The sequence below is a fragment of the Ranitomeya variabilis genome, chromosome 3, assembly GCF_051348905.1.
Source record: "Ranitomeya variabilis isolate aRanVar5 chromosome 3, aRanVar5.hap1, whole genome shotgun sequence".
Classification (NCBI taxonomy): Eukaryota; Metazoa; Chordata; class Amphibia; order Anura; family Dendrobatidae; genus Ranitomeya; species Ranitomeya variabilis.
The window spans coordinates 632,685,150-632,706,050 of record NC_135234.1 but is presented as its reverse complement, the minus strand read 5'-3'; the positions used below and the strand labels follow the sequence as shown (position 1 = coordinate 632,706,050).

General features: G+C 46.6%; 1 protein-coding gene across 3 annotated transcripts in view; it reads right to left on the bottom strand.

Annotated features, from left to right (window-relative positions):
* The window catches only part of LOC143816750 (inactive dipeptidyl peptidase 10-like), a 503,885-nt gene that overhangs the window by 226,226 nt on the left and 256,758 nt on the right, over positions 1 to 20,901 (bottom strand). For all 3 annotated transcript variants that reach the window (XR_013223993.1, XM_077297511.1, XM_077297512.1), the window contains exon 9: positions 14,147 to 14,301. Coding sequence is in view for 2 of the 3 variants with exons in the window: in XM_077297511.1 (XP_077153626.1) it covers positions 14,147 to 14,301 (155 nt within the window). In the remaining variant the exon portion in view is untranslated. The remainder of the gene's footprint in view (positions 1 to 14,146; positions 14,302 to 20,901) is intronic.

The following is a 20,901-nucleotide window of genomic DNA, read 5'->3' as shown; positions in this document are numbered from 1 at the left end:
CAGAGCTTACCAGCAGCAAGAAATCACATATTAGCAAGCTGGACTAAACTCATCATAAACAGAAATCATATTGCAGACAGATGAGCAAAAAATAATCAAACAGAACTTAGCTTTTCAAGAAGAGACAGAAAACCAAGATAGTCAGGAGTAATCAGAATAGCACTGAATACATCGACAGCCGGCAACAAGTGGAGGTGAAGCAGAGCTAAATAGGAACCTCCCTAGAGAATAACGAGGCAGCTGATCCAGCCACAGACCCGCAAGATAACAAACAAAGCCACCAGGGGGAGCCCAAAAATAAAACTCACGCAATACCACCTGTGACCACAAGAGGGAGCCCGAAAATAGAGTTCACAACAGTGTGCGGAGCTTAGCCGCGTGTGTACAAGGTGTGCAGAGCTGAGCCGTGTGTGTACGAGGTGTACGGAGCGGAGCCGCGTGTGTACGAGGTGTACGGAGCTGAGCCGTGTGTGTACGAGGTGTACGGAGCTGAGTCGCGTGTGTACGAGGTGTGCGGAGCTGAGCCGCGTGTGTACGAGATGTGCGGAGCTGAGCCGTGTGTGTACGAGGTGTACGGAGCGGAGCTGCATGTGTATGAGGTGTACGGAGCTGAGCCGCGTGTGTACAAGGTGTACGGAGCTGAGCCGCATGTGTACGAGGTGTGCGGAGCTGAGCCGCGTGTGTACGAGGTGTGCGGAGCTGAGCTGCGTGTGTATAAGCTGTGCGGAGCCACGTGTGTAGGAGGTGTATGGATTTGAGCCGCGTGTGTACGAGGTGTACGGAGCTGAGCCGCATGTGTACGAGGTGTACGGAGCTGAGCCGCATGTGTATAAGGTGTGCGGAGCCGCGTGTGTACGAGGTGTACGGAGCTGAGCCGTGTGTGTGCGAGGTGTACAGAGCGCAGCCGCGTGTGCGAGGTGTGCAGAGCTGAGCCTCGTGTGTGAGTGGTGTGCGCAGCTGAGCCACGTGTGTACGGGGAGTATGGAGCGGAGCCCTGTGTGTGCAAAGTGTATGAAGCTGAGCAGAGCCGTGTGTGTACGGGGTGTATGAGGGGGGGGCATTTGCAGTTCGCCTCAGGCAGCAGAGAGGCTAGGTTCACCCCTGGTCACAGAGTTGTTCTGAAGCCACTCCTTTGTTATTTTAGCTGTGTGCTTAGGGTCATTGTCTTGTTGGAAGGTGAACATTCGGCCAAGTCTAAGGTGCAGAGCACTCTGGAAGAGGTTTTCATCCATGATATCTCTGTACTTGGCCGTACTCAGTTTTTTTATTTTTTCACTATTAGTAGCCCATTATTATTTCATATACGAGTTTCATATTATTTCATTTTCACCCAATTTTTCATCATTTTTCCTATTTTTAACATTTTTCTATTTTTAGGTTCCTCATTTGCCCCACATACACATATTACTGTATATACTCGAGTATAAGCCGAGATTTTCAGCCCAAATTTTTGGGCTGAAAGTGCCCCTCTCGGCTTATACTCGAGTCATGATCGGCGGTGGGGTCGGCGGGTGAGGGGGAGAGAGAAGTGTCGCATACTCACCTAGTCCCGGCGCTCCTGGCGCTCCCCCTGCCCGTCCCACGGTCTTCGGTGCCGCAGCTCGTCCCCTGTTCAGCGGTCACGTGGGACCGCTCATTAAAGTTATGAATATGGACTCCACTCCCATAGGGGTGGAGCCGCATATTCATTCCTCTAATCAGCGGTAACGGTGACCGCTGACAGAGGACGAGGCTGCGGCACCCGGAGACCAGCTGTCCGGGATAAGGAGCCAGGGACGCCGGGAGCAGGTGAGTATTACATAGTTACCTGTCCTTGTTCCACACGCCGGGCGCCGCTCCGTCTTCCCGTCCTCTTGCTCTGACTGTTCAGGTCAAAGGGCGCGATGACATACTAATCTGCACGCCGCCCTCTGCCTGAACACTCAGTGCAGAGAGACGCCGAGACGGGACACTGAGGAGCTGCAAGCAAGAGAGGTGAGTATGTCGTTTTTGTTTTTTTTATTGCAGCAGCAGCAGCAGCATTATAGATGGGGCACAGCTTTCTATGGCACATCTATGGGGCAATAATGAACGGTGCAGAGCATTGTATATGGGGCACAGCTTTCTATGGCACATCTATGGGGCAACAATGAACGGTGCAGAGCACTGTATATGGGGCACAGCTTTCTATGGCACATCTATGGGGCCATAATGAATGGTGCAGAGCATTGTATATGGCACAGCTTTCTATGGAGCATCTATGGGGCCATAATGAACGGTGCAGAGCATTATATGTGGCACAGCTTTATGTGGAGCATCTATGGGGCCATAATGATCAGTGCAGAGCATTATATATGGCACAGCTTTATATGGAGCATCTATCGGGCCATACTGAACGGTGCAGAGCATTATATATGGCACAGCTTTCTATGGAGCATCTATGGGGCCATAATGAACGGCGCAGAGCATTATATGTGGCACAGCTTTATGTGGAGCATCTATGGGGCCATAATGAACGGTGCAGAGCATTATATATGGCACAGCTTTATGTGGAGCATCTATGGGGCCATACTGAACGGTGCAGAGCATTATATATGGCACAGCTTTATGTGGAGCATCTATGGGGCCATAATGAACGGTGCAGAGCATTATATGTGGCACAGCTTTATATGGAGCATCTATGGGGCCATAATAAACGGGATGGAGCATCTATTTTTATTTTTTAAATTCACCGGTAGCTGCTGCATTTTCCACCCTAGGCTTATACTCGAGTCAATAAGTTTTCCCAGTTTTTTGTGGCAAAATTAGGGGGGTCGGCTTATACTCGGGTCGGCTTATACTCGAGTATATACGGTACGTACACAAAACCCAGGTTTGAAGTTTTTATTCAAGGTTCTTTTTTCCTAAACACGCAGCTTTTACCATATATCGGGCACCTGCCTCTCAGTGCGCTTGTGCACCACTCGATGCGCTTTAAGACTCCATTTCAGTCCAAACCTATGAATTTCCACAGTGCGTGTGCGCAATGCGAACCGCACTCCAAGCCTTGATTGCTTGCTTCCTATTGCGCATACACTCTGCCGCATACACTTCCGGGTTATGCAAACCGGAAGCAATGTCCCTGGCGCCACCAATGACACAACACCCTGCAGCTGAAAAACACCCCCATAGCATGATGCTGCCATCACCATGTTTCACTGTTGGGATTGTATAGGGCAGGTGATGAGCAGTACCGCATCGAATTATCACCAAAAAGGTTTATCTTTGTATCATCAGACCAGATAATCTTATTTCTCATAGTATGGGAGTACTTCATGTGTTTTTTAGCAAACTTTATGCAGGCTTTCATATGTCTTGCACTGAGGAGAGGCTTCCGTCGGGCCACTCTGCCATAAAGGCCCGACTGGTGGGGGCTGCAGTGATAGTTGACTTTGTGTAACTTTCTCCCATCTCCCTTCTGCATCTCTGGAGCTCAGTCACAGTGATCTTGGGGTTCTTCTTTACCTCTCTCACCAAGGCTCTTCTCCCACGATTACTCTGTTTGGCTGGACGGCCAGGTCTAGGAAGACTTCTGGTGGTCCCAAACTTCTCCCATTTAAGGATTATGGAGGCCACTGTGCTCTTAGGAACCTTGAGTACTGCAGAAATTCTTTTGTAACCTTGGCCAGATTTGTGCCTTGCCACAATTCTGTCTCTGAGCTCCTTGGCCAGGTCCTTTGACCTCATGATTCTCATTTGGTCTGACATGCACTGTGCGCTTTGAGGTCTTATGTAGACAGGTGTGCCTTTCCAAATCAAGTCCTATCAGTTTAAAACCCCTTCCCGACCCATGACGCCTATGTGGCGTCATGGAATGATCGCGTCCCTGCAGATCGGGTGAAGGGGTTAACTCCTATTTTACCCGATCTGCAGGGAGAGGGGGAGTGGTACTTCAGCCCAGGGGGGGTGGCTTCACCCCCCCCCCCGTGGCTACGATCGCTCTGATTGGCTGTTGAAAGTGAAACTGCCAATCAGAGTGATTTGTAATATTTCACCTAAAAAACTGGTGAAATATTACAATCCAGCCATGGCCGATGCTGCAATATCATCGGCCATGGCTGGAAAACCTGAAGTGACCCCCCCCCACCCCACCGATCGCCCCCCCAGTGCTCCGTTATGGGGTCCGGTCCCCTCCGTCCTGTGCTCCGCTCCCCCGTCCTCCTGCCCGCTCCCCCCCTGCTCCTATGTCACCCCCCGGTGCTCCGACGCCCCCCCCCCCGTGCCCCGATCTCCCCCCCTTATACTTACCGAGGCTCCCGGTGTCGGTCCGTCTCCTCGCTGGGCGCCGCCATCTTCCAAAATGGCGGGCGCATGCTCAGTGCGCCCGCCGAATCTGCCGGCCGGCAAAGTACATTTTGATCGCTGTGGTAGGTTCTATCACAGCGATCAAAATAAAAAAATAATAAATAACCCCCCCCCCTTTATCACCCCCATAGGTAGGGACGATAATAAAATAAAGAAAATATTTTTTTTTCTTTTTCCACTAGGGTTAGGGTTAGAACTAGGGTTAGAACTAGGGGTAGGGTTAGGGTTACGGGTAGGGTTAGGGTTAGGGGTAGGGTTATGGCATGTGCACACAGAGCGGATCAGCCGCGGATCCGCAGCGGATCGGCCGCGGATCCGCAGCGGATCGGCAGCGGATCCGCAACGGATCGGCCGCGGATCCGCAGCGGATTGGCAGCGGATCCGCAGCGGATTGGCCGCGGATCCGCAGCGGATGGGCCGCGGATTGGCTGCGGATCCGCAGCGGATTGGCAGCGGATTGGCCGCGGATCCGCAGCGGATTGGCCGCGGATCCGCAGCGGATTGGCCGCTGCGAATTCGAAGCAGTTTTCCATCAGGTTTACAGTACCATGTACACCTAAGGAAAACCAAATCCGCTGTGCCCATGGTGCGGAAAATTCCGTGCAGAAACGCTGCATTGTATTTTCCGCAGCATGTCAATTCTTTGTGCGGATTCCGCAGCGTTTTACACCTGTTCCTCAATAGGAATCCGCAGGTGAAATCCGCACAAAAAAACACTGGAAATCTGCTGTAAATCCGCAGGTAAAACGCAGTGCCTTTTACCTGCAGATTTTTCAAAAATCGTGCGGAAAAATCTCACACGAATCCGCAACGTGGGCACATAGCCTTAGGGTTAGGGTTGGAATTAGAGTTAGGGTTGGAATTAGGGCTAGGGTTTGAAATAGGGTTAAGATTAGGCTTGTGGTTAGGGTTACGGATAGGGTTAGGGGTGTGTTGGGGTTACAGTTGTGGTTAGGGTTGGGATTAGGGTTACGGTTGGGATTAGGGTTAGGATTAGGGTTGGAATTAGGGTTACGGGTGTGTTGCGGTTAGGGTTGTGGTTAGGGGTGTGTTGGGGTTAGGGTTGTGATTAGGGTTATGGCTACAGTTGGGATTAGGATTAGGGGTGTGTTGGGGTTAGTGTTGAAGTTAGAATTGAGGGGTTTCCACTGTTTAGGCACATCAGGGGTCTCCAAACGCAACATGGCGCCACCATTGATTCCAGCCAATCTTGCGTTCAAAAAGTCAAATGGTGCTCCCTCCCTTCCAAGCCCCGACGTGCGCCCAAACAGTGGTTTACCCCCACATTTGGGGTACCAGCGTACTCAGGACAAACTGGGCAACAACTGTTGGGGTCCAATTTCTCCTGTTACCCTTGCAAAAATAAAAAATTACTTGCTAAAACATAATTTTTGAGGAAAGAACAATTATTTTTTATTTTCACGGCTCTGCGTTATAAACTTCTGTGAAGCACTTGGGGGTTGAAAGTGCTCTCCACACATCTAGATAAGTTCCTTCGGGGGTCTAGTTTCCAAAATGGGGTCACTTGTGGGGTGTTTCTACTGTTTAGGCACATCAGGGGCTCTGCAAATGCAATGTGACGCCCGCAGACCATTCCATCAAAGTCTGCATTTCAAATGTCACTACTTCCCTTCCGAGCCCTGACGTGTGCCCAAACAGTGGTTTACCCCCACATATGGGGTATCAGCGTACTTACAACAAACTGGGCAACAAATATTGGGGTCCAAATTCTCCTGTTACCCTTGTGAAAATAAAAAATTGCTTGCTAAAACAACTTTTTTGAGGAAAGAAAAATGATTTTTTATTTTCACGGCTCTGCGTTGTAAACTTCTGTGAAGCACTTGGGGGTTGAACGTGCTCACCACAAATCTAGATAAGTTCCTTGGGGGGTCTAGTTTCCAAAATGGGGTCACTTGTGGGGGTTTCTACTGTTTAGGCATATCAGGGGCTCTGCAAACGTAACATGATGCCCGCAGACCATTCCATCAAAGTCTGCATTCCAAAACGTCACTACTTCCCTTCCGAGCCCCGGCATGTGCCCAAACAGTGGTTTACCCCCACATATGGGGTATCAGCGTACTCAGGAGAAACTGGACAACAACTTTTGGGGTCCAATTTCTCCTGTTACTCTTGCAAAAATAAAAAATTCTGGGCTAAAAAAATATTTTTGAGGAAAGGAAACACATTTATTATTTTCATGGCTCTGCGTTATAAACTTCTATGAAGCACTTGGGGGTTCAAAGTGCTCACCACACATCTAGATAAGTTCCCTTGGGGGTCTAGTTTCCAAAATGGAGTCACTTGTGGGGAGTTCCTACTGTTTAGGCACATCAGGGACTCTGCAAACGCAACCTGATGCCCGCAGAGCATTCCATCAAAGTCTGCATTTCAAAACGTCACTACTTCCCTTCCGAACCCCGACGTGTGCCAAAACAGTGGTTTACCCCCACATATGGGGTATCAGCGTACTCAGGAGAAAGTGGACAACAACTTTTGGGGTCCAATTTCTCCTGTTACTCTTGCAAAAATAAAAAAAATTCTGGGCTAAAAAAATATTTTTGAGGAAAGGAAACACATTTTTTATTTTCACAGCTCTGCGTTATAAACTTCTGTGAAGCACTTGGGGGTTCAAAGTGCTCACTACACATCTAGATAAGTTCCCTTGGGGGTCTAGTTTCCAAAATGGAGTCAATTGTGGGGAGTTCCTACTGTTTAGGCACATCAGGGGCTCTGCAAACGCAACCTGACGCCCGCAGAGCATTCCATCAAAGTCTGCATTTCAAAACGTCACTACTTCCCTTCCGAACCCCGACGTGTGCCAAAACAGTGGTTTACCCCCACATATGGGGTATCAGCGTACTCAGGAGAAACTGGACAACAACTTTTGGGGTCCAATTTCTCCTGTTACCCTTGGGAAAATAAAAAATTGTGGGCTAAAAAATCTTTTTTGAGAAAAGAAAAATTATTTTTTATTTTCATGGCTCTGCGTTATAAACTTCTGTGAAGCAATTGGGGGTTCAAAGTGCTCACCACACATCTAGATTAGTTCCTTGGGAGGTCTAGTTTCCAAAATGGGGTCACTTGTGCGGGAGCTCCAATGTTTAGGCACACAGGGGCTCTCCAAACGCGACATGGTGTCCGCTAATGATTGGAGCTAATTTTCCATTCAAAAAGCCAAATGGCGTGCCTTCCCTTCCGAGCCCTGCCGTGCGCCCAAACAGTGGTTTACCCCCACATATGGGGTATCATCGTACTCAGGACAAACTGGACAACAACATTTGGGGTCCAATTTCTCCTATTACCCTTGGGAAAATAAAAAATTCTGGGCTAAAAATCATTTTTGAGGAAAGAAAAATTATTTTTTTATTTTCACGGCTCTGCGTTATAAACTTCTGTGAAGCACCTGGGGGTTATAAGTGCTCACTATGCATCTAGATAAGTTCCTTGGGGGGTCTAGTTTCTAAAATGGGGTCACTTGTAGGGGAGCTCCAATGTTTAGGCACACAGGGGCTCTCCAAACGCGACATGGTGTCCGCTAACGATTGGAGCTAATTTTCCATTCAAAAAGTCAAATGGCACGCCTCCCCTTCCGAGCCTTGCCGTGCACCCAAACAGTGGTTTACCCCCACATATGAGGTATCGGCATACTCAGGAGAAATTGCCCAACAAATTTTAGGATCCATTTTATCCTGTTGCCCATGTGAAAATGAAAGAATTGAGGCTAAAAGAAATTTTGTGTGAAAAAAAAGTACTTTTTCATTTTTGCGGATCAATTTGTGAAGCACCTGGGGGTTTAAAGTGCTCACTATGCCTCTAGATGAGTTCCTTGGGGGGTCTAGTTTCCAAAATGGGGTCACTTGTGGAGGAGCTCCAATGTTTAGGCACACAGGGGCTTTCCAAACGCGACATGGTGTCCGCTAACGATGGAGATAATTTTTCATTCAAAAAGTCAAATGGCGCTCCTTCCCTTCCGAGCCTTACCATGTGCCCAAACAGTGGTTTACCCCCACATGTGAGGTATTGGTGTACTCAGGAGAAATTGCCCAACAAAATTTAGGATCCATTTTATCCTGTTGCCCATGTGAAAATGAAAAAATTGAGGCTAAAATAATTTTTTTGTGAAAAAAAAGTACTTTTTCATTTTTACGGATCAATTTGTGAAGCACCTGGGGGTTTAAAGTGCTCACTATGCTTCTAGATAAGTTCCTTGGGGGGTCTAGTTTCCAAAATGTGGTCACTTGTGGGGGAGCTCCAATGTTTAGGCACACGGGGGCTCTCCAAACGCGACATGGTGTCCGCTAAAGATTGGAGCCAATTTTTCATTCAAAAAGTCAAATGGCGCTCCTTCCCTTCCGAGCCCTGCCGTGCACCCAAACAGTGGTTTACCCTCACATATGAGGTATCAGCGTACTCAGGACAAATTGGACAACAACGTCCGTGGTCCAGTTTCTCCTTTTACCCTTGGGAAAATAAAAAATTGTTGCTAAAAGATCATTTTTGTGACTAAAAAGTTAAATGTTCATTTTTTACTTCCATGTTGCTTCTGCTGCTGTGAAACACCTGAAGGGTTAATAAACTTCTTGAATGTGGTTTTGAGCACCTTGAGGGGTGCAGTTTTTAGAATGGTGTCACTTTTGGGTATTTTCAGCCATATAGAACCCTCAAACTGACTTCAAATGTGAGGTGGTCCCTAAAAAAAATGGTTTTGTAAATTTTGTTGTAAAAATGAGAAATCACTGGTCAAATTTTAATCCTTATAACTTCCTAGCAAAAAAAAAAATTTGTTTCCAAAATTGTCCTGATGTAAAGTAGACATGTGGGAAATGTTATTTATTAACTATTTTGTGTCACATAACTCTCTGGTTTAACAGAATAAAAATTAAAAATGTGAAAATTGCGAAATTTTCAAAATTTTTGCCAAATTTCCGGATTTTTTCACAAATAAACTCAGAAATTATCGACCTAAATTTACCACTAACATTAAGCCCAATATGTCACGAAAAAACAATCTCAGAATCGCTAGGATCCGTTGAAGCGTTCCTGAGTTATTACCTCATAAAGGGACACTGGTCAGAATTGCAAAAAACGGCAAGGTCATGAAGGGGTTAATTAAACACAGCTGGACTCCAATGAAGGAGTAGAACCATCTCAAAGAGGATCACAAGGAAATGGACAACATGTGACTTAAATATGAGTGTCTGAGCAAAGGGTTTGAATTCTTATGACTGACCATGTGATATTTCAGTTTTTCTTTTTTAATAAATTTGCAAAGATTTCTACATTACTGTTTGTTTTCAGTCAAGATGGGGTGCAGAGTGTACATTAATGAGAAAAAAAAATAACTTGTCTGAATTTACCAAATGGCTGCAATGAAACAAAGAGTGAAAAATTTAAAGGGGTCTGAATACTTTCTGTACCCACTGTATTTAAGGAGCAGAATAGTGCATGTTATATAAAGCATCTCTAGCTTCTCACATCCAGAGCCATTTGTGAATAGTCTGATTTTTAATATAGCAGTAACAACATTGACCCATCCAGGATTAATTGTACTATCACTAACTTTAAAGGGGTGGTCTGAGACTAACAATGATTTTAATCCTTAATGTTTATCTATTTATTGTAATAATTTAATCACTTTTGTAATGTACCATATTTTTCGGACTATAAGATGCACTTTTTTCCTCCAAAATTTTGTAGGAAAGTGGGGCTGCCTCGTGTAGTCCAGATGTACCTTATCTTATAGTCTGCTGTGGATGGAAGAGGAGCAGAAGTGGGTCACAGGAAGCTGGAGCTAATACTGTGCCCGCTGCTAAAGAAAATGAATATTCACTGCTCCCCATGCCCCCATAGTCCCACCCACCTGTATTTAAGCTGGCGCCGAGAGGTGGGAGGGACTATGGGTGTGGGAGTAGTGCAGTGGCTTCCCATAGCGGTTGGGGATCATAGTCCCGGGCATGGGAAGCAGTGAATATTCTGGCAGCTGATATCAGCATGTGAGGGCGCATGGCAGTAATGTCATGGACACAGCGCTGCGATGGAGATTAAGAAAGGTGAGTAGAATCTTTTTTTGTATGTGTTGCACCATGATGAGTGCCATGTTTATCAGGATGGGAATGGGGGCCTTGTTTACCAGGATGGAGATGAGGTGGTGATGTATACAAGGATGGGGATGGTGGGCATGGATACCAAGAAGGGGATGGGGGTCATGGATACCAGAATGGGGATGGGGACCATGGATACCAGCATAGGGATGACGGCCATGGAAATCAGGATGGGCGCCATGTATGCCTGGATTAGGTATCATATATACCTGGGTGGGGACATATATACCAGGATGGGGATATTAGTACAGAATTAGGGGATATTACCCCTATAGCAGTGTCAGCAGCAGACCACATCATGACCACATTTTTTGCTTCATTTTTTTTTTATTTTCCTCCTCTAAAACCTAGGTGCGTCTTATGGTCCGGTGCATCTTACAGTCTGAAAAATACGGTACTTTAATTAAAAGTCCCTACTGTTCCCTCTCCAATCTAACTGCTTTATTTTATTCTTTTTACCAACTTCCATTTTGATTACATTTCTTTTGAAAAAACCCAGTGCATACTGGAATAATCAAACAAGACGTCATCAGGGGGTAGAGACTGTGGTCACTGCTGCAGCTTCAGTCCCCACCCTGAAACGCATTGTCAATAACCTCCATTTCAGGGGCTGGGCTAGACCTTGCTCTATTGAGCATGCATTGATTTTCAGTTCCAGAACATTCTCATTATGAGCTCCCTTGTCACTGTGCAATATTTTTTTTCAATGTGCATTGATAGAGCACACCATCGTCAGCTCTAATGAGGGCTGAAGCTCTGCTCTGTGTAGCACAAGCGATCAGAAGATTGCAGCTTTAAGTCTCCAAAGGAGACTACTGAAGCATGTAAAAAGTGAAAAAAAAGTTTTAAAAAATATTTAAGAAATTAAAAAATATTCAAATCACCCCCATAGAAAATGGCCTGAGGGTGAAGGGGGTAAGTTTATAAAAGTACTATGTTAATCCTGTTTTGCATTTTTCCACCATTTGCACTAATATATCATATATTCTAGATAACCCAGACCATGAGCTCTTTGTGGATGGACCGCAATATGGTGTGGATGGCCCAGTTATACACTGGATGTACTGTTGTTTCCCTCCATGAAACCATAAAAGCAGAGCCGCCACCCCCACACCTGTCCACCCAGGAAGCTGAACTCATGCCCTAGATCAAGCCTGCAGACATGCTAAAGACGAAACTGCCACCATTTATACAGCTTATGGCATAGCTCACGTCTGTGAACCTACAGCATATGAAGAGCTCGATCTTTCCTCACAGCGGAAGACAAGCCTACAAAAAGTTATAAATCCGTCAAACGCCTGATTGAGGCCCTACTTTTACCCGAGAAAGCTGGCATAGTGAAAGTCAAAGGCCATGGAAATGATGACTCAAACACAGCTAAAGGCAACCACCTGGCCAACCAGGCTGCAAAATCTGCAGCTTACTAACCAAGAAACAACCCTCCTGGGGTGGAAGCTGCACATGTGGCCCCTGCCAGGTACCTTCCTGTGACCTATGACCTTCTCTAGAAGCTACAACAACAGGCTGGTGTTGATGACAGATGGCAAGAGATGGAAGCTGTGCAGTCAACAGAATAACTTAAAACAAAAAACAATAGGAGGGAAAAATAGAAAAACGTAAAGCTTGTTGTGACACTGGAATTGGCGATCTGTACATTAAATGAGCATGGAAACACATTTTGACTCACCTGTGGTACATCACAAATGAGAATCGCCTGTGATTAATTGTCGATGCCCATGTGACACGAATTAGCCAATGAATGATGACTTTTCAAAAGCCACATGGAAGGCCCTGTTCCTTTGTCACAATGGTGAAGATAAAGGAGCTGTCTGAGGACAGCAGAACTGCTATTATTAGCAAACACAAGATTTCCAAAAGCCATCTCCAAAGACCTTGGTATCCCAGTTTCAACAGTGCAAAATGTTATTAAGAAGTTTGCCAAGCATGGAACAGTCAAGAACCAACCTGGATGTGGTGGAAAGAGGACAATTGAAAAGTGATGCCTTTGAAGGTTGGTGCGATGGTAGAAAAAACATCATGTCAAACATCCAAAGACCTGAAGGCCAACCTGGAACAGTCTGGGGTCATGGTTTCATCATTCACCATACGCTGCACACAAAACCAAGCAGAGCTTTACGGGCAAAAGCCAAGGAAGAAACCATTGCTGAAGAAAAGACATAAAAAGGAACGACTTATCTTTGCCAAAGAGTACCTTGACAGACCACAATCCTTCTGGGAAAATGTTCTGTTGACAGATGAAACAAAAATAGAACTTTTTGCCAATGCGAAGCAACAGTTTGTTTACAGACAGCACAATGAAGATTTTAAGGAAAAGAACACCCTATCAACAGTTAAGCATGGTGGAGGATCCATAATGCTGTGGGTTTGCTTTGCTGAGTCTGGTTCAGTAGGCCTTGACCATATCACAGGAATCATGAAATCGGAGAATCATCAAGAGATTGTAAAGCAAAATGTCCAACCCAGTGTAAGAAACCTTGGTCTGAGTCGAAGATCAGGGGTCCTCCAGCAAGACAAAGGACACAAGGAAAAGGAAAAAAATGAAAAAATAAAGAAAAAAAAGAACAAATGGACTGCTTTAAAATGGCCAGCAATGAGTCCTGACCTTAATGTTATTGAAAATCTTGGGGTAAGCTAAACTCTGCCATTGGGAGAATCAACCCTGCCAACATTTAAGAGCTTGAACAAACTGTAAAGGAAGAGTGGAAGAAAATACCCACTGAGAAGTGCAAGAAGCTTATAGATGGCTACAAGAAACGTTTGGAGGCCATCAATAAGCCAAAAGATGTGCAACCAAGTATTAATTAGGGGAGCCTATATTGCTGCACACGCTGTTTATTCTGCTTCTTCTTTGAAATTCCAACATGTAAGTTGAAAAACAATGTTTTATTGTTGTATTACTTTGGACCACTAATTAAAAAATCCTGAGGATAAAACTTTGGTACATTTCCATTTATTTCTGAAGATATTGTATAGTGTATGAAAAAAAAAGAAGGACTGCCAATAATGGTGGACTGTATGTGGATGGAAAAATAAAAAAGGTATAGCTCTTGGAAGAAGAAGATGAAAAAATTAAAGCTCTAAAAAATAAAATTTCCTGGTCAGGAAGGGGTTAAGTCAATATAAAGCATTGCATATGTACAGTACATATCCTCTAAGCTATTCAGAAAGCAACTTTTGAGTGGGGTTATATGCACTTATTTAGGTGCATGTTATCTTCTATCTCCTCATTGTGCAATTGCTTTGTTATTCATTTAGCAAATATACGAAGATATTCAAACCTGGGCACTATCATTCCTAGGTACATGTAATATATCTCATCTACTGGGGCATATGGACTGGGATTGTCCTCCTGAGTCTGCCATTTTAATATAAAAGTTGATTTGCTGGAACATGTTTAGGCATTATTCTGACATCAGTGATTTTTCAGTGTCATTAGTGTTTTGCATCTGACAGTATTTCAGTTTTCAGTGTCTCATAAATGATTTTCTCATATGGAAAAATAAATGAATGAATTACAAAGCTTCTCCTTTCCATTGCAATGTGAATCAAGGACAGCACATGGGTCACACCTCGATGCCATTTGAATGGTATTCCCAATTTTCACGCACCCATAGGCTTGTATGGTGTTAGTCATGATTGGTGGCTCGAATCAAAAATTAACATTTACAAAGCTGTCAAAATGACAATTCCTAAGTACATACCTTAGGGTAGGCATATCGTGCACATATAGGATAGTCAGCACCAACAAAGTGCGGCACCTCCATCTTGGGTACAAGTGTGCTGTTGATAGCCAGATAGGCAAGTCTTGCTCCATCAGGAGACCACCAGTGAGCAGCATAGCTTCGTAGTATCTCCTCTGCAATACAAACACATTATAAGGAACCATGGAACCAAGTACTGCTCACCACTATACATGGCCACATACTGACCTGAGGCTGAACTCAGACATCCATTTAACACGGTCCAAGTATGGACCATGATCTACAGAGCGGTCTTGGGTCTATTCAAAACCTCACATATGCTCATGAGACTGTCAAGATTGGTTCAGGAGGCCTGTGACCAGTACATGCATCATGGTCCATACACGGATCGCTTTTCACATCTCATTGCAGCCTAATTATTATTTAGGGTATTTGGTTGCAAAATTAATCCAAAACTGAAAAGCATAAATAGTTTTCACTCAAAAATGAGATCATTTGTCATAGAGAACAGCTTACTAAATAATTAAATATTCTTTCTGACTTGGCAGATCATGTTTCTTTTGTGGGGTTCTTTGGACCTCCAGTGTTACATTATAATAAAGTGAAATGTACACGCTGTTTTGTGCGAGCATTACAGCAACAAAGCAATATGTTTGAAGGGAATACAGTGGCATGTAAAAGTTTGGACACCCCTGGCTAAAATCACTTTTATTGTGAATATTTAAGCATGCTGAAGATTAAATGATCCCTAGATGGGCTAAAGTTAACAGTGACACATTTCCTTTGTATGTTAGGCAAAAAATAAAATAGAAAAAATATATATTTAAGATATATATATATATATATATATATTTTACATACATACAATACATACATATTGTCATTGTTTACATTTTAAAAATTACAAAAAGGAAAATGTGCCAATGCAAGAGTTTGGGCACCCTGCATGGTCAGTATCTAGTAGCTCCCCCTTTTGCAACTATCACAGCTTGTAAACGCTTTCTGTAGCCAGACAAGAGTCTTTCAATTGTTGTTTGAGGCATTTTCATCAATTCTTCCTTGGAAAATTCTTCCAGTTTTGTGAGATTCCTGGGTCGTCTTGCATACACTGCTATTTTCAGATCTAGACACAGGGGTTCCCAGACTTTTACATGCCACTCTATGTCAGCAGGTTTTTGCCATGTAATCTGAGAGCAGCACGATGTAGGGACAGATACTTTGATTCCAGGGATGTAGCACATAGTTTACTGGGTGCAGTTTTCTCTTTTCTCTGTTGCAGATTTAGCAGAGTTTAGACTGATGATCTGTGTATAACCCAGTGTAACAGGCCAGATTAACCCCCCCGCCCAGAATATACCCAGGGTTAAAGTGGCCTAGGCCAGATTATACTCCTCTGGGCCAGAATATACCCCAGCTGCTGTAGATCAGATTTTTCAGGCTTTTGAGAACCATTGAGTGATATACTCAATAACGGAGCCCCAGTCAGCAAACAGGGCCCCAGGCATCATACGGGGGACAGAGACAGCAAATGGGGTCCCAGGCAGTACACAAGGCCCCAGACAGCACACAGGGGCCCGGGGAAGCACACAAGGGGTCCCAAACAAAGCACAGTGGGTCCCAGACAGCGCACAGGGGGGCAGAGACCGCGCACAGGGGTCTTGTGCGCTCTCTTCCCCCCTTTAGCGTCGTCTCTGCCCCCTGTGCGCTGTCTGGGGCCGTGTGCGCTGTCTCTGCCCCCTGTGCACTGCCTGAGGCCCATGCATACTGCCTGGGGCCCCTGTGTGCTGCCTGGGGCCCTGTGCACTGCCTGGGGCCCCCATGTGCTGCCTAAGGCCCCATATGCTGCCTGGGGCCCTTTTCACTGTCTCTGCCCCCCAGTGTGCTGCCTGGGGCCCTGTGTGCTGCCTGGGACCCCGTTCGCTGTCTCTGCCCTGTGTGCTGCCTGGGACCCCGTTCGCTGTCTCTGCCCTGTGTGCTGCCTGGGGCCTCGTTCGCTGTCTCTGCCCCCGTGTGCTGCCTGGGGCCCCTGTGCGCTGCCTGTGGCCCCGTGTGCTGTCTGGGGCCCCGTGTGCTGCCTGGGACCCCTTTCGCTGTCTCTGCCCCCTGTGTGCTGCCTGGGGTCCAGTGTGCCACCTGGGGCCCCTGTGCGCTTCCTGGGTTCCTGTGCACTGCCTGGGGCCCCTGTGTGGTGCCTGGGGCCCTTTGCACTGCCTAGGGCCCCATGCGCTGTCTGGGGCCCCTGTGTGCTGCCTGGGCCCCTGTGTGCTGCCTGGGACCCCGTTCGCTGTCTCTGCCCCCCCATGTGCTGCATGGAGCCACATTTGCTGCCTGGGGCTCCGTTATTGAGTATATCACTCAATGGTTCTCAAAAGCCTGAAAAATCTGATCTACAGCAGCTGGGGTATATTCTGACCCAGAGGGGTATAATCTGGCCTAGGCCAATTTATACACCAGGGTATAGTTTGGCCTAGGCCATAATATATCCGGGGTTTATTCTGACCCGGAGGGGTATAATCTGGCCTTGGCCACTTTAACCCCAGGTATATTCTGGGTGGGGGGTTAATCTGGCCTGTTAAACCGGCACACACCACTGACTAGTAGCTTTCTTTCACTATATAGTGTACACAGAAAGCTACCAACAGTGGTGGGGGTGAGGTTGGACCAGAAGGCATGGGGCAGCTTGTCCTCAAATGATAATATTCTGCTGATAAAACACTTATTGCCTAGAAACAGTACACCCCAGCTCAATAAGTGACACATCACTGTAATCAGGGTCTCTGTTCCTATATCATGCTGCTTTCAGATAAAAAGAAACAGCTGGTAGATTTCCTTTAAAGGGAACCTGTCACCCTCAAAATCGAAGGTGAGCTAAGCCCACCGGCATCAGGGGCTTATCTACAGCATTCTGTAATGCTGTAGATAAGCCCCCGATGTATCCTGAAAGATGAGAAAAAGACATTAGATTATACTCATCTGGGGGGCGGTCCCGGTACAATGGGCGTCGCGGTCCGGGTCCTCGCATCTTCTTATGATGACGTCAGAGAGGCCCGGCGCCTGCGCACTGCAGTACTTTGTTCTGCCCTCAACAGGGCAGACAAAGTACGCCTGCGTCGGAGCCGCAGCCTGAAGACAAAAAGAGGACGTAATCGTAAGAAGATGGAAGGCCCCGGACCGGACGCCCATCGTACCAGAACAGAACCGGGACCGCCCAGGTGAGTATAATCTAACCTCTTTTTCTCATCTTTTAGGATACATAGGGGGCTTGTCTACAGCATTACAGAATGCTGTAGATAAGCCCCTGATGCCGGTGGGCTTAGCTCACCTTCGATTTTGGGGGTGACAGGATCCCTTTAAAGGAGTTGCCTGGATTTGAAAATATTTAGAACATTTTAAAACCGTATTAAAGAATTCTGATTTTATAGTATACCCCCCCAGTTTTGGGATTATCACTGATATACTTGAGAGGCGAGTTGCAACAAAAGGGCATCTCTGAATCTAGAAGACCTTACCCATCTGTCTATTACATAGCCATCCCATTGATTTCAATGGGAAATGTCTAGTGCTTTAATGATAACTTGCTCACAGGCTACCACACAAAGTGCATCTGATGCTGTATCAGCGGTGTAGCACCCTGTTATTAGTATCCTATCAATAAACCATTCCAGCAAAAAAAAATTGATTAAAGTGGAAAACCAGTTTAACATTAGAGATCAGTGATTTCTGTACAGGTCATGTATAGTACTGAAGTCTCCATTCTCAGAGGACGCCCTGTAGAGTTTGGTTATGTTCACAGTTTTTTAAGAGCTATTTGGAGATATTATGCCAGAAAAAAACACATTGAAAATTGTTTAAAACAATTTTTCATTTTTGAGTGTTTTTTTTCCACTTCAGGTTTTGAAACACACCTGATGAAAAAAAAAGTAAGTGGGTGTCAAGAAGTTGAAGCAGCTCCTGAAGGAATTTGCTGCAATCTAGGCATTATCATGGTGTACATAAAAATCATGGAGCCCCCCCCCCAAAATAATTGGTGTAGCAGGATGGGTCACAGCACAGCCACAGAACGGCATACTTCACAACTTTTAAAGATAAAAATTATAGCACATACATAGCAGTTCTGCCCAGTAATGTTCTCAGCCACTATGAAACACCTTTCCTGGCCCCCAGAAAGTATCATGCGCACATGCACAGTATGACAATGCCACAGTGCCCCAATAATGTATAATGTCCCCACAGTGCCCTAACACAGTATAATGCCCCCCACATAATGTGATGTCCCCACAATTCCTCCACACACAGTATAAAGCCCTCAAAGTGACCCCCACACACAGTATGATGCCCGCTCAGTAAACAGTGTGATGGCCTCACAGCCCCCAACACAGAGTAGATGCCCCCACACACAGAATGATAGCCCCCATAAATTATCCTGTGCCCCAAAGGTCGTCACGTAACATGATGCTCCTGTAATGCAGGTGTCTGTGTAGGATCCTAGCAAGAAAGCGGGATGCAGTGACGGATGGGAGGCAAAGCAAGGGTTAACAGGTTTATTTGCAGGGAAAGCACTCCACGCAGGGAGGTAAGGGATAAACAGTATAAGTGGCAAACTGAAGTACGACGATACAAATAACGACAATACTGCAGCAAGGGTTACAGGAAGCTCCTGCGGCATACTCTATAGTGCTGGCAACGGTGGGCACGGGGTCCTTACTAATGGGGTTCAGCACACAACAAAACCACTTCTTCTGGTGACAGTGGTCGGTATCTGGTACCTTCCACTGCCCCTTGTCCATTTACTGATGTGGCTATTAGAGGTACGGGCCACAGACCTGTACGAGCCCAATGTGGCTCCTTAACTGTCTTAACTGGTGTGGTCGGATACTAAGGGTCAGGACAACTATTCTGTGTCCACGTCAGGGCGCAAATGTCAGTTCTGTATGTGGTCTCTTGTAGGCAGCACGTGTGCGGTACTCATGGTTACGTAGAGTACAGCACCTAGTTCTCTCTGGCAGTCACTGGGCACACACCGCACGTCCCCGCTGTTGGCGGAGCACTCCTCTATGAAGCTACTGCGACACCCGGCTCGGCTCCGCTCTGTGTGCACGGCTTTGCACACCTCTGTTCTGCATGGCTCTGCTCTGTACAGCTCTGCTATGCCCAGCTCTGCTCTATATGGCTCTGCTTTGCCTTGCCCTGTTCTGTACGGCTCTGCTCTGCCCAGCTCTCACTCTCCTGGTTGCGGCTGAGCACACTACACCCCTCAATGCAGCAGCCCCCATCCTTCAGGCCCTCTGCAGCACTCTCTGGAGGGGGAAGAAGAGTACTCTCCTCACTGCTCTGTGCTTGCCCCACACTGCTCTGCTGAGTCAGCTTCATGCACTTTTTTCCTCTTTCCTTCCACCCCCTCTCACAGCAGGAAGCCCCTCCTCTCCAGAGCTTCCTTCAGGCCACAGGGGGAGGTCTGTCTCACTCAGGCTTCACCCTGGGAACAATGGATGCAGCCTCTCTAGTTCCGGACCCGGCATGCAGGTAGCTGTGGTCCGGTCAACCTCCCTACACTCTCTCTCTCTTTTAGCTCGCCATTCCACAGGCGAGGATTCATCGTACTCCACAATGCTCATCTGAGGGCCAACAGTTGCCCACAATTTTCATAATTCCTTCCATCTTCTCTGGCTCCATCCTCTTCCAGTAAAGCTCGTAGAAGTCGCTCCAACCTTCAGGTAAAGTGATAGGGAAGTCTTCAGACTCACTTTGCATTGTGACCTTGGGTTGTACAACTACATCCATCATCTTCTTCTTTTTCTTCTTGCTAGCTTTGCTGCCAGCAGCAGTTTGAGAAGACGGTTCGCCCTTTGCTTTATCATCAGTGAAAACCTTAGGGACTTCCAGCTCGGGCTCCTCAGTGTGGGGGATTAGTACTAGCAATTCTTCTCTATAGCTCCCCCTCTCTTTGACAGGTGCATTCCCGTCAGAACTGGAATCAGATGAATTAAGACCATGCAGGGCAGACCCTTCGTTGCCCGCGCTGGGCTCTGCGAACGTCAGTCCCCATTGCTTTTCAGCCTCAGTCTCTGTCTCACACAGCTGCTTCACCTCTTCTGGGTCAACATATGGCAGGTCGGGAGATTCTCCCTCTTCATCATCCATAGCTGCCGGAGGCAATGTCTCAGGACGTTCTTCCTCTCCACAGTCTACTACTTCTGGCGGGGGTACCTCAAGGGCATCTTGCAATTCTTCCGATGGATCAGGGTTCCTCAAGCTGGTGGACGGGAAACTTTCCACTTCAGGGGATGAGATTAGAGGCTCTTCCTTCTCATAAACAGGAACTGTAGGAGTGGGCGTCACAGGAACACTTGTCACCTTCTCTTCTCTGTCAGGAGCTTGTGGTGGGCAAGGAAGCGATTTACTCTGGTGGACCACTTGGACAGACGTCCTTTCTTCTCCGTCTGGTTGAATCTCACAGACGAGACCTTCGGATCCAGGTTGGAGTTCCACCAGACTCGCCTCCACGTGCCTGGACAGCGCAGACATCTCACTGTGGTCAGTTGACACCTTCTCCATCTCTTCTCAACATCTGACATCGTGGCTCTGTCTGGCTCTGGGTGCGGCTCCACTCCACTCGCCGCTCCATTTCTCCCAGGGGTGGCGTTCTCTCCAATTAGTAGAACCTTCAAAGGTGTGAGCATATCTTCTCCGTTGTCTGTCTCGGGTAGGGCAACTTCTGGACAGGTGTCCCAGTCTTCCACGCGTCCAACACCATC